We start from the raw sequence: 13,312 nt of genomic DNA, 5'->3' as shown, positions 1-13,312 counted from the left end.
CGTTTGGGGTTTTTTTATTATTTTAAATTTCTCTCTTTTTCTTCCAATTGCACCTTTACTTTGCTATTGTTTTTCAAGTCGATCCAATTTCAACAGAAAAGTTAATCAATTATTTTACTATCGTTACATGACACTTCTTTTATGATTCACGTTGGTGTTGGTGTGGTAAGGGTGTAAATAAAATATTGATATTCGTAAGTTATTTAAGTTTGATTTGAAAAAATTTGAATTCGATTTAGTAATAATCAAGTTGAGCTTGAACTATCAATCGAATCAAATTTAAGCTTAATACATATTATTAGCTTGAAACTTAGTTATTGAGTTGAGTTCGAGTTCAAATTCAAATTTAAATACAAAAATTTGTAAATAAACTTAAAAATAAATATTTGATCAAGCTTGAGCTTGACAATATTTGGGTTGAACTCAACTTAACATATTCGCAACCAGGGACATTTTGAATTAAAATTGTAAAAATATATACATTGCAAAAATAAAATAAAATTATTCAAAATGCAATATTTATAAAAATTCAAAAATTAAGTGGAAAAAAACTAAAACCCTAAATAAAAACAGAATCCTTTCGATGGAAGGAGTAAAAATGGATGATTCTCAGGTCAAAGAGTGTGAAAACGACAACAATACACAGGAAGATACTCAAAATCTCAAATGGAAGAATCTGAGCAAAACAACAAAGACATGGAATTTGCACCTGCCCTTACTTCCATCCATCCGATGCCGAAGTCAGTTGCAGTCTCTTGAGTTCAGTTCCAGTCTCCTGTAAGCTTTTATCTTCCCTTCTCTTCTTTTAATTTCCTTCAGTCATATTTAGTTGACCTATTGGTCACCCAAATTCCGAAAAGAAATGAAGATTGTTTTAAAAGAAAATATTGGGCGTTGGCGGAGAAGATTGTGCTATGAGTTTGGTGGAGCGTTTAGCGGGGCTTCGAGTTATTAAATATGAAGCAAATGGAAACTCTTTGTATCTGCTGGAAATGACAAGCTTGTCAAGGTTTGGTCTACCGAGTCCTGGCTCTGTATTGCTACTGTGTAAGTTCATAAACACCCAACTGTCCTTTCTGCTTTCTTGTTTTAGTTTCCATAATTTCTGGGGGAAAACCTTTCTTCATTTTAGTGATGCATTATGAATATGATGTATGGCAGGTGTTCGTGTTCTGAGAAGAGAGCGAGTGCACTTGCTATAAGGAATGATGGTCTTCATGTCTGTTTGGCTGACAAATTTGTAGTTGTTCGGCTGGTGAATCTTTCAGGAGTTGGTGGAACTCGAAGGTCCTCACAACAAGAAGGCAGTGCCATTGCTTGCTTATTATTGTACTATCATTACTAGCCTGGCAATTGATTATATTTTTTATTTTTACAACTTTTGATAAACTTTTAACTTTTATAATTTCTATATCTTTTTGAATTTTTAAAATTTTTATCATATATTTTAAAATTTTCTTTAATTTTTTTATATTTTCAACCCAAATGCCATTTCATCATGTCACGTGCACGTCAGTTTTTCAGTTACAATCAGATTAATTTGAAAAAAAAAAGGAATAAGGATGAAATTGAAAAACCCCTAAATATCAGGGGCAAATTTTGGAATTATGACTTTTTTTTTAACTATCATAAAATATAAAAATATATTTCTAGCCACTGACAAATTCTATTGTTTATATATTCGTTTCATTTGTATCATTATTCTATCTAGATCCTTAAAGAAAAAGTATTTCTTGATCGTTACTCTTATATACTAAAAAAAATAAAACAAAATGGCTCCAATCTGAGCTAGCTTTTCAACACCTACAAAATTCATTACAAATTCAGATAACATAAAGTCTTTGAAACTACTTTTGCCATATATACTTGAAAATACATACATAATATCAGTTGGGTCACATTTTCTCTCCATCGATGAAGATCTCGGGGATGTGAGCAATCATTGACCAATTTTTGCATTTCTTGATTTGGCCTGTGTCGAATAACTTTGAACAGCTTGAAATTTCAAGGTACTCTAATGCTTTGAGAGAGTACAGTGTTTGTGGGAAAGATGCTAACTGAGGACAGTCCAAGACTTCAAATCTTTGAAGTGAAGTCAGATTTCCAATCCATTCCGGTAACGTCTTCAGATTCGAACAGCTCGAAATCTGCAAATCTTTCAGTGTGGTGACATGTTGAAGACCATCAGGCAGAGAACTTAGTTTCGGCATATCCCCAATTCTCAAGGTGCGGAGGCATTGCAGTTCCATGGCATTCTCTTCCAAATCTTTTGACAGATCCAGCTCTCTGCATTCTTTGATTTCAAGCTCTTCAAGGGCTGTTAGATGTTTAAACCCTTTGAAAAGTGACTTGAGCATTTCACAACATTGAATATTGAAAAATCGGAGTGAAGTTAAACTCTTCAGGCCTTCCTCAGTTAGGCATACTAGATCAGGACAATTTTCTATTGATAGATGTTGAAGAGATGTAAGATGATGAAGCCCCTTCTCTGGAAATGACACCAATTCTACGATACCATCAATATGCATAACCTTTAGCTTGGAAAGATACAATGGATACACCAAATTTGCTCCTGCTGCTACCATTGCTGACTGTTGCAAAAGCCTTGCAGGCGTATTCTTTAGCTCCAGTTCTTCCAGAAATGGATGCAATGGCATATGTGTCAGGTTGGTGCAAATCCCAATTTTTAATTTTGAAAGACGAGGGAATGAGGGCATTGATTCCTTCTTCTGCAATGGCCTCTGTGGTGATGCTGCTGCGCCATGATTATAATTGGTAACAGGAGGGGCTTCCCCCCACCATCCCTTCAGATTTCGCAAGTCAAAAAACACTAATTCTTCTAGGCAAGGGAAGAATTCTTTACCTTCTCTTCCTCTATTCATTGGATTTCCCTTGAATGAGAAAGATGAAGACTCGGCACTGCTATCTTCAATGTATTCGACAGCAGTTATCACTTCAAGCCTGAGCACCTTAAGCTTGGGAAGCCGACTGAACAACGGGAGATGTATGCATTTAATACAATTCCATATGGTGATTTCAAGTAAGTTTGGGACTAGCAAAGCCATGTCAAAGCTCATCCACTTTGGGAACCTTTCAGCTCTATATCCATAAATGTGAAACTCTTGAAGATTTGAATGTGGCTGCAGGCCTTCCAACAATGCTTCATCTTCTTCAAAACTTACATGATTATTAACTTCTCGGCTCCAATCTAAAGTCAACACCTCAAGGTGTTGTTTCTCCTTCAAGTTTGCTTCCTTGCATTCTGCTGCAACATTTCTCAAATTTTCCAGCTTTGCTATCATTAGTTCTCCCCTCAGCTCATTTAGGTCTTTCAGTTCCCTTAGACCTCCACTGGCCATTTCGAAGGAACTCGTGCCTACTACAAATCGTGTTAATGTTTGAAGCGAAGTTAGCTGCCCAATCCCAGATGGCATATGTGTCAAACCAGTACATTGACCAGTTTCAAGATGCTTAAGACTAATCATGTTACTTAATTTTCTCGGAAGCTGTTCTAATCTCTTACAAGAATAGATTTTTAGTGTCTGCAAATTAAGCAACTCAGTAATGGAACTTGGGAGTTTTCTGATGACTTCATTCTTGGAGAGATCAAGATACCTCAAATGTTTCAACTTACCAATGATCCTCGGCAGGATGTTAAGCCCGGTATTGTGTAGATCCAATACACGCATAAGCCTAAAACTTGAAATGATTGCTTCATGATCAACCTTGTCCAAAACTACACGATGAATAGGTTGCATTGGAAGAAGAAATGTCCGTATTTTGTTTGCGTTGAGCAAAGTGGTTGGGATTTTCCAGGATGAATCTAATTCGGCACTCAATGACACATGACGAGTTCTTTCAGATATGTTTTCACAATCCAGATCTACCATGGAGCAGTCACTCCCTGCAATTAATTGAGCAAGGTCATGCATGAGGTCATGCAGTTTGCAACTTATTACATTGCCCCATTCATCATATTCCACATCTTGAAAAAAGGACCGCCTGAGGAGATCCATGAAATACTGGTCCCCCAATTCCTCGAGGCATTGAATTCCCTGCAATGATTGTATAAACCCTTCCGCAATCCAAAGTGAAATCAGCATTTGCCTGTTTATCTCATAGTCCTTAGGAAACAATGAACAGTAAGCAAAGCACTGTTTTAAATAGGATGGCAGTTGTTCATAGCTTAACTTCAGTACAGATAATACATCATCTTCGTTTCGAGTTACCATTGACAATTGCCTCTCTTTTAAAGAGAGCCACTCGGTTTCAGTATCTTTGGTATAAAGAACGCCACCTATGGTCCTTATCACGAGGGGATTACCGGCACATTTTTTGACAATATCCTTCCCAATTGCTACTAATCTTGAATCGTTTGGCTCTTTGCTTTCTTTAAATGCCACTTTTTCGAACAAGGACCACGACATGTCTTCTGGAAGGCCTTCCAACAGGTAAGGCTGGCTTGTGCCTGTAATGGAAGCAACCAGTTGAGCACGTGTAGTGACAATTATCTTACTCCCCCTTGCACCATTCATCAACAAATCTGCCAAATTCAGCCACCTCTCCCGACTATCATTCCACATATCGTCTAACACAAGTAAGTATTTCCGGCCATCGATCCTTTTACGAAGGTGAGTTTGCAAGGAATCCATCTCAAGACTTTCATACTTGGAACTAGTAGCAGACTCCAAAATCTTCCCAACTATCATTTTCACATCAAAAACATCGGAAACACACACCCACATCCTCAACTCAAAATGCTTCACAGTTCTCTCATCATTGTACGCTAGTTGAGCTAGAGTGGTCTTGCCTTGTCCCCCTATCCCAACTATTGGTATCACTGAAACATTGTCAACGCCATTACTCTCCAACAACCTTTTCATGATGGCATCTTTGTCACCTTGTCTCCCAACTACATCTTCCTTTCGGACAAACGAATGTGTCTGCTTCCTCTCAACATTTACAAGTGGTATGCTTATAGGGGATCGGTCCGTAAAGTGGTATTTAATTTTATCAGCAGCTATTGCATCTAATCTCTCCCTAATGGCCTCGATTTGATGACTTACCTTAAGATTGTAAGCTACTTGACTAACTTTTGAGAATAGAAAGCTTACCTGTTTTCCCCTTTTCCCCTGTTGACGTTTCAGAACATGAGTTGAAAAATCATCCAACAGGTCATCTGCATCATAAACTGCATCTTTAAGCTTTCCAAGCCAATCCCTAACCTCATGGCTCTTGGCATGCTGATCCTCTGCATCCAAAAGTACAGCTTTAATGGTGGAAACTGTGTTTTTCAGTTTCTCAAGCTGTTCTTTGGCACCCCACACCAATCCCATTTCCTGGAGGGCAAGGTTGCCTATCTTTCCCAGGATCCCATCAGCTATGTTGAACAAACCTGCTTCTGCCATTCTTCTCTTCTCGTAAAACACTAACAGCAGCAATGGTTAAAATGCAAACCTTTTGTTGATCTGGTAAGCAGTTTAGCCATAAATACAAAGGGTTGACATCAATTTCATTTTCAAATTAGATTAGCTGGCTATGTTATCAAGTCTAGTTTAATGATTAAAATAATCTATGAGGAGGATAACATGGAAAGTTCATAGCAAGTAAGAAACCCATTTTTAATTAGGCCCCAGATGGGTAAGACAACAACATGCTTGACCTTTATTTATGCTTTTAAGTGGTTGTGGAAAATACCCCACAATCCAGCCGTGTCAAAAGGGACAAACTCAATCTTAGAGATGACAACTACGAAATATGTGCATCAAAATGAAGGATTCCATTAAAATCGAATGAATCGATTACTACAGTAACAGGATGAAACTTCAATCATTAATACCGTGTTTGGTTGAAGGGAATAGAATAGCACTAATCATCCTCATTTTTTGTCCTTCCATAGGTGAGCGTTCGATCGAATCGAATGAAAAAATTTTCGAGTTAATGATTCATATTTTATCATCCTAACTCGGTTCAAAATTTTTTCGAATCGAGTCGAGTGAGATGGAATTCGAACCGAAGTTAAATTTGGGGAGAGAAATATTAAAAGGGGGGAGAATGGGTTTGGGGTAGAAGGGGGTGGGGTGGGATGGGAAGGGAGCAAAAATTATGGGGGAAAAGTGGGAGAAAGTAAAAGTTTTGGAAGGAAAGTGAAGAGATTTAGGAGTTTGGGGTAATAATGTAAATTATTATAGTTTGATATTCAGTTTATTAAAATTATTTGAGTTATTCAAATTCAAAAATCAAACTTGATTTGAACTCGAAATTCGAAAAAAATTCGAGTTTACTCGAATAACTCAATTAATTCAAATAACTAGATTCATTTAACTCGAAATTCGAATTTTTTATTTTTTATTTGTTTGAGTTGAATCGAATTTTGCTCACCCCTAATTGTATGACCAAAGAATGACTATTTCATGCAATCTTGAATAACAAAACAAATTTAATTTCCACATTACTCCTTTAAAGCTTGTACTCATAAAATATAAAAACAAAATATTTGAGATATTTTAACATAGTTTAATAAAATATTTTATTTCAAAATATAATTTAAAATAAAATATTTTAATTTAATTTAATAAAAATAATTATATTAATAATATTTTTTATTTTTTTATTTTTATTAAATTATATTTAATAATAATTATATTAAATAATAATTATATTAAATTATGATTAAATTATAATAAAAAAAAACTCTTTTAAGGTTACTTTGATCATTTCAATTTTTTTCCTTATGCTATTATAACATTTATTCTATTCAATCAAATACAAGAATATTAGTATAGTTCTATTTTATTCTACTCAACTAAACAATTGAATTATTAATTATAACTCTATTTCATTACAGTCCTATTCTATTCCAGTGAACTAAATGTATCGTAAATTTCTTACAAAATGACATTATTGTTTTAATCTCCATTTTGAAAATAATTATTTTAATGCAACCCATATGTTTGCTTTGCCAAAATAGATCTTACTTTTTTTTTTCTTAAAGTTTTTTTATTTTTTAGTTAAACTACATCCAACTAACATAAAGAATTTGCAACCCATGTGTTTTTAAGTTTTTATATTTAATGCAACCCATGTGTTTTGGACATTGAAAAAGAATTTGTAAAATGGGGCACCGTGTTTACATATTTTTATCATTTTACTCAACCGCCATTAATTTGTCATTATATACATGTCTTAGGGTGAGTTTAGATGGGCGGTACTTTTAGTTGCGGTTAGTGTAAAAACAGCGGTGGCGGTGAGATTAGATACTGTAGTGATACTGTAACGTGAGACAAAAAATAAGCCAAACGCACCTCACCGCAGTCAATCGCCCATCCAAACGAAGCCTTAGTCAACTAATTTTAGTACTTTTTTTCATTTTGGTCTCTCAATTTATTCTTTAGAATTAATTTTCTTTATTCTTTTTAAAAAAATAAAAAATAAAATAAATGATCAAAATGAAAATTTATTAAGATTGCATGACTAAAATGAGCGTACGTAATAACAGATTAACAATGGGTGACTAAAATGATCAAAATATATAGTAACATCGCAAACTTTATTTTAGTGTCCAAAATGAAAACTTATGAAAATTAGGTGACGAAATGTGGAATTTACCCTTTATTTTCTAAATTTAACTATATATATATATATATTTTTTTTTTTGGCTTAATGCTCAACTTCGCCTCCTAACTATGTCTATTTTTTTACTTTGGCTTAAATTTTTTTTGTCCCAGATTGATAGTTAAATTATTATTCCGTTGCCCAATTCAACCAATTATTTTCTAACAGTGTTAAAAAATTTTATTGCCAAATGACATTAATAAAAATGTCACATGGCACCTTTAAACCAATCAAATAATATGCCATGTGACACTTATGTTTATTTAAAATAAAATATTAACCAGTCATTTACTACCATTGACTGACTTTAATTGTCAACGTAGCGCTAATGGAACGTGTCATGTTACCCTTCTTTTTTTTAAATATTATATAATATATTGTTAAAAATGTAAAAGATCATATATAATATAAAATTTTTAAATTTTTTAAAAAAGTTTAAAAATAAAATAAAATTTTAAAATATATAAATTTAAATTTTAGAAAAATCAAAATATTATATAAAAATTGAAAATTTGTCATAAATTTATTTTTTTTCAAAAAAATCTAAATTCTAAAATTAATATATATATTTCTAAACATTTAAAACTATATATTTGACGAAATTTGTCTATTTTGGAAATTTAGATATATATATTTGAAAATTTAAAATTTAGAGTTTTTTGAAAAAATAAAATTTATGACAAAATTTTTAGAATATATATATTTTTGAAAATTTAAGTTTTCTTTTGAAATTTTTTAAAAGTTGAATGCATTTATATAATTTTATAAAAATTTTCAATTTTTATATAATGTTTTGATTTTAATATATATTTGTATATTTTAGATTTTTTAAAACTTTTTTGATTTATTTTATATATTATATATGATTTTTTTATATTTTAAAAAATATATTATATATAATATTAAAAAGAAAGGTGATGTGGCGTGTTTTAACAGTGTCACGTGAACAATTAAAGTCGATCAATCGTGAGTTGATGTTTTTATTTTAAATAAGTCTAAGTGTTTCGTGACACATTATGATTGATTAAAAGCTGTTATTCTTATTGGCATAATGTGGTAATTCGTTTTTTTAACATTGTTAGAAAAATAAATTAAACTAAATAGCGGAATGATAGTTTAAGTACCAATTTAAAATAAAAAAATTTAAGTAGCAAAGTGAGAATAAGCATAATTCGAAGGCTAAATTGAGCATTAAACCTTTTTTAAAATACAAATTATTTGAGGATACGTCGAATATAAATAAAAATAACTAACAAACAAAACCCTAAGCAATCGATGCTCTCTTGCAACGATACGAGAGTTTGGTTTCATAAAAGCGAAAGAAAGAAAACCCTCTAAACAACTATCAAATATTGTCCCTGAAATAAGTACAAAAGTGAGAGACGATAGGGTTTTAAGAGGGACTTTTTGGGTAGGAGGTGCAATAGAAAATGGGTGACGAAGAAGAAGAAAGAAGAGAACTGAACTTGGTTTCAAAGAAGGATGAAGAAGAGAGCGAAAGCTCAATGACTCCATGGGAGCAACACGCTAAAGTTATAAGCATTCCTCGCTTCGATTACAAGGCTCCTTCTTCTTTGCTTCAACGTTCTCACTCTGGTTTTCTTATCACTTGCACTATCAGTACTTCTGCGGTCCCTTTCCCTGATTTTCTTCAATTTTCTGTTCTGTTTTTTGTCTGATGGCTGCTTCTTTTTTCAGTTTGGAAATGGTGTTTTGACATTTTCTTTTATCTTGTTATCAGAGAGAGAGAAGAGCGCGACGAAAGAAGCCATGGCTATCTTTTCTAAGGTCTTGTCTTTTTCATCTCAATTTTATTTAGTCTTCCTATTATAGGCATAGCTAATTGTTGATTTCATTGAACCATGTCCTGAGATTTCGAGTGCCATTCGAGAACCGAAGAAAGAAATGCAAAAGTTTTGGCATCCAATGTTAGAAAGTAACAGGAAGCAGTTGAAGTTCTCTCTCTGAGAGCTATAATTGCTAATTGTTGGTTGCATAAATAATGAACGTTGCTTTATCCTTCCATATGTTCAAGTAACCTCTAGAATCTGTATAGTCCTTTCATAGTGTGATTGACACTGCCACTGTTGTTTCACAATATCATTTTCGTTTTTCTTGCTAACTGACTGCGAAAAAATGCAAAATCTTCAAATTTAGTTGTATCTGTTAATACATTATAATGAAAAAAAAATGAAGACATTTTCTCTTTCTATTTGACATTGACTAATTGGAGTATGCACCACTTTTGGATGATGATGCTAAAACACTGAATTAGTGCCTTTGATCATGTAGAGCATGCGCCACTTTTGAATTGTTTCTTTTCAGTTTTATGGAAACAGGTTTCTGGTATTGGGCGTGTTGTTGTACTGTTGTCAATACTAATGCTTGTTAATTGTTTTAATATTTTGTAGTATGTTGGCCCCTTCAATGGTGATGATGACACCTTAGGGTGTTCAGGAAACTCTGATGCAAATGCTGATACTAAGAGAAGGAAAATATATACAGAAGAAATTGATCAGAATATTGGTAATAGTGTCGACAACTCAGAGATCACTGATGCAGCCGGTGGGTAGTTTTCAGGCCTAAAAGACTGGAACTTTGACATTCAGTTCAATTTTGCTTATGCCCTGGATTCTAAATTTATTGAGAATATCTCATTGTAGTAGGGGGAATTCCAAAAGATGACTGCTTTGTCTCTGCAAAGATGGATAAAAGTCAAGCACCAGAATTTGTTCTTTCACTAGTCAAGCTAACAAGGAGTGGTTTGCTTCTGCTTATCTTCCCATGGGGGAACTCGTTAGACACAATAGATGTTGTTTCAAATATCTTTTGTGATCTGGAGTCTGGGAGTTTAAAGTCACCACTGTAAGTTTGTTGCAGATATCCTCAAGTTTATTTGTTTTCTCCTTTTGGCATATTTATAGTTCTTACCCTGGCTTCTGTTTCCAGAAACTCTGGTTATGTCTGAATCATCTTCCAAATGACACAATGATATCTCTTCAGAAAATATTGTTTGAGATAATATCTCAAGTAGATCAAAACTTTTTATTAGAATATATTTCCTTTGTCCTTAAAATTACATGTTATCACTTTGCAATAGTAGATGGATGGAAATTGTGTAGGAAACAAGTTGACATTATTCATGAAATAAGTTGTATGTAGGCTGCTGTTAGAACTGAAGACATGGATGATTAATACCTTGCACCACCCCAATGTTAATATAAGAAAGCTTAGTCTTAAATTTGAAGTGCATTTAATTTTTTTTTTTTTTGCACATATAATTTGACGAGTCAAAAAGGTAAAAAAGATTCCACAATATCTCCAATGCAGTAAGTTAAATTATTTGCAGATCATGTTTTCGCTTTCCTCTTCTATGAGCTTGGTGGGTTATCACTTCCCAGGATTGCCAAATTTGTGTTTGTGATATCTTCACGGCTGACAATTGCTGATTTCTTTTCCATCCTTGCTTTATCATTCATATGCTTTTCCTTTTTCTTCAGCAATCTATCATGTTTACTGAATTTTGGGTGAAATTTCATTTCATTGGTGCAGTTGGTGTCACCGCATCTTTCCCATCCAAGCTACCTGTACTTTGAATGAGAAGGAACTGCAAGCAGTTGTATCGAAACTTGTCTTTCAATTTGTGAATGATAAGCGGAATAAACTTGCACAACCTATAAAGGTTTGAACTTTAGGTTTTAGCTTTTATACTTGAAGTATGTTGCCTGAGAGGTTTATGGAACATTGGGATGGGTTATCTTGGTATGGTCAAAACAAAATGTTAAATGGAACGCATTTTAACTATTATATTTGTTTATATGACTTATCTTTCCACGGATGTGGACACCATAAGAATAAAGTCACTGCATCCCTAAAAATTGTGGTTTCTTACTCAAAATCCAGCCACCTAGGTTTATTTTTCTATATTCCATATCTGAGTTATATTGTCAAATGAAATTGGTCTTCCTAACATTAATGTCTGCATTTTTTTTTTAAAATACGAAGTTGTACAAGTTCAAAACATTATTTCTATCTTTAGTTTGCAGTTGGGTTTAACAGAAGAGGGACTGAAGAGAGCCAAATGAAAACTCCGAAAGATGCATCAAAGAATTCTGATATGTCTGTATTATTGGACCGCAACAAATGCTTTGGTGCCGTGGCTGCTGCTGTTAAAGGCATTGTTTCAGATTCAGTCGTGGATCTGAAATCTCCTGAGGTACAAGATCCTATGCAGCTTGTCATAATGTTTTCTGTCCTTTTCCCTGCCTAACTGCAATGGCAAATCTTTCAGCTATCTATTCTTGTCGAGTTGCTTCCCCTTTCTGGAGTGCCTAATGGATCGCTATTGGTTGGTGTGTCAGTTTTACCCCAAAATCTGGTTAGTACTAAGCCAAGACTCTGCATTAAGCCACTGGTTTGCGATAAAAATGGGAAGAAGGCAAGTTAAAGCAGGTATGTGTTTAACAATGTTTTATATGATGAGACTCAACGTCTTTGCAGTAACGGTAATATGAGCCCATGGTGAAATAATTTTGTATACTGTACCTTCACCCCATTGGAGTAAAAATAGTTTAATTTTGATAAAAAGAAAGTGCTTTCATGGTTGAATTTAGAAGTTAGTGTGAGCAAACAATGTTCCATTTATCTCCTAAATGGTTTTACACGTGCTTGCGCGGTGGTGGACTCCATGGAGACCAATGTTGAGATGCCGCCATAAAACTTGAATTGCTCGTTGGAATTTTTTTTTTTAAAGGGAATTTAAGATTTGCTATGTCAATTACAGCTTAGGGCTTTCGTCTTCAACAAAGTTCTTCACCCACTGGTGAGAGTTTCGGAACCTGAACTTGTAAATTGTGAGATATATTTATTTATATGGATTGTAAGATATATTTATTTATATGACTTGCCAATCCAAGGTAGCTTTTCCAATTGGTATTCCGTGCAATGTAACATTGAAGGTTTTTCCTTTTTTTGGATAAACAATCTATTTTTATGGCATTATTCTTTAGCATCACTTCTAACTATCAATCAATTAGTTGGGTTGCGACTAAACTTGTTCATGACCAATCAAGGTTGGGCCAAACCTGATTACCCAAAAATGTGTTTTGTTTATGGTCTGGTTCTATCCAAAGCAAAATGAACAGATACAATTAGAATTTATAATTTAAACAATAATGGTGAAGCAAAATCACGAACCATTAAAATTGGCTTTGGATTTAGGGTTGCTCTTTCCTTACATTAAAATTGGCTTTGGATTTAGGATAACTCTTTCCTTAGACTGGAAGTTAGAAAATTTGAATTTGAAACTAAAGAAAAGAAAAGATTATAAGTAGTCATCCCAATCTTAAATTTATTTGATATTAGTTCTTTAAAATGACTTGTTTTATTGTTACAATAAAAAATTGTAGGTAACTCTTGAAGCGATATACACCATGATTGGTGTGGAGGGCTGAATCCCCCCCTTTGGTGAGGTGTATTCATAGAGGAACGAGGGTTGGATTTGGGGTAAGGTTACCCTCTCTTGAGTTTAGTGATCGGGTTAAGATATTATTGGAGTCGACTTGAATGAATCAGTTGAAGTGTGTTGTTGAATTTGAAAAATTGATGGATGTTGTTAAGAGTTCTTTCTAACATATCTTTTATGAGTTATGTGGATTCTTGGGAATGATGTTAAAAAGTTGTTGTAAGGTTATGCATT

General features: G+C 33.6%; 2 protein-coding genes and 1 long non-coding RNA gene across 6 annotated transcripts; 2 read left to right on the top strand and 1 right to left on the bottom strand.

The window, feature by feature from the left end:
* Nucleotides 1-534: 534 nt before the first annotated feature.
* Nucleotides 535-1,732, top strand: LOC121219462 (uncharacterized). Its single transcript, XR_005916243.1, has 3 exons — nucleotides 535-777; nucleotides 861-1,047; nucleotides 1,162-1,732. It is a non-coding gene; the product is annotated as an uncharacterized lncRNA (long non-coding RNA).
* A 31-nt stretch (nucleotides 1,733-1,763) lies between these two features.
* On the bottom strand, nucleotides 1,764-5,635 carry LOC107942777 (putative disease resistance protein RGA3). Its single transcript, XM_016876495.2, has one exon. It carries the CDS (start codon nucleotides 5,406-5,408, stop codon nucleotides 1,896-1,898), a length of 3,513 nt encoding a protein of 1,170 aa, XP_016731984.1. The 5' UTR covers nucleotides 5,409-5,635; the 3' UTR covers nucleotides 1,764-1,895.
* Nucleotides 5,636-8,878: 3,243 nt separating this feature from the next.
* LOC107942780 (uncharacterized) lies at nucleotides 8,879-13,312 on the top strand. 4 transcript variants are annotated; one of them, XM_016876499.2, is made up of 9 exons: nucleotides 8,880-9,234; nucleotides 9,356-9,402; nucleotides 10,026-10,179; nucleotides 10,278-10,479; nucleotides 11,167-11,296; nucleotides 11,654-11,830; nucleotides 11,906-12,066; nucleotides 12,398-12,436; nucleotides 13,023-13,312. In XM_016876499.2, exons 1-7 carry the CDS (start codon nucleotides 9,045-9,047, stop codon nucleotides 12,059-12,061), a joined length of 1,056 nt encoding a protein of 351 aa, XP_016731988.1. In that variant the 5' UTR covers nucleotides 8,880-9,044; the 3' UTR covers nucleotides 12,062-12,066; nucleotides 12,398-12,436; nucleotides 13,023-13,312. The 4 variants fall into 4 exon arrangements, 3 of the variants coding, with proteins under 3 accessions (XP_016731989.1, XP_016731988.1, XP_016731987.1); XM_016876500.2 differs by lacking the exon at nucleotides 12,398-12,436 and having other exon boundaries at nucleotides 8,879-9,234; XR_005916242.1 differs by having other exon boundaries at nucleotides 11,906-12,436.

The sequence above is a fragment of the Gossypium hirsutum genome, chromosome A03, assembly GCF_007990345.1.
Source record: "Gossypium hirsutum isolate 1008001.06 chromosome A03, Gossypium_hirsutum_v2.1, whole genome shotgun sequence".
Taxonomy (NCBI): domain Eukaryota; kingdom Viridiplantae; phylum Streptophyta; class Magnoliopsida; order Malvales; family Malvaceae; genus Gossypium; species Gossypium hirsutum.
This window is presented reverse-complemented; position numbering and strand designations above follow the sequence as displayed.

Excerpts from the sequence above, each read along its gene's own strand:
- LOC107942777 (XM_016876495.2), bottom strand. The coding sequence starts at position 5,408 with ATGGCAGAAGCAGGTTTGTTCAACATAGCTGATGGGATCCTGGGAAAG.
- LOC107942780 (XM_016876500.2), top strand. The coding sequence starts at position 9,045 with ATGGGTGACGAAGAAGAAGAAAGAAGAGAACTGAACTTGGTTTCAAAG. Across the intron at positions 11,297-11,653 it reads AACTTGCACAACCTATAAAG|TTTGCAGTTGGGTTTAACAG; the intron begins GTTTGAACTTTA and ends TTCTATCTTTAG. Across the intron at positions 11,831-11,905 it reads TGGATCTGAAATCTCCTGAG|CTATCTATTCTTGTCGAGTT; the intron begins GTACAAGATCCT and ends CAAATCTTTCAG.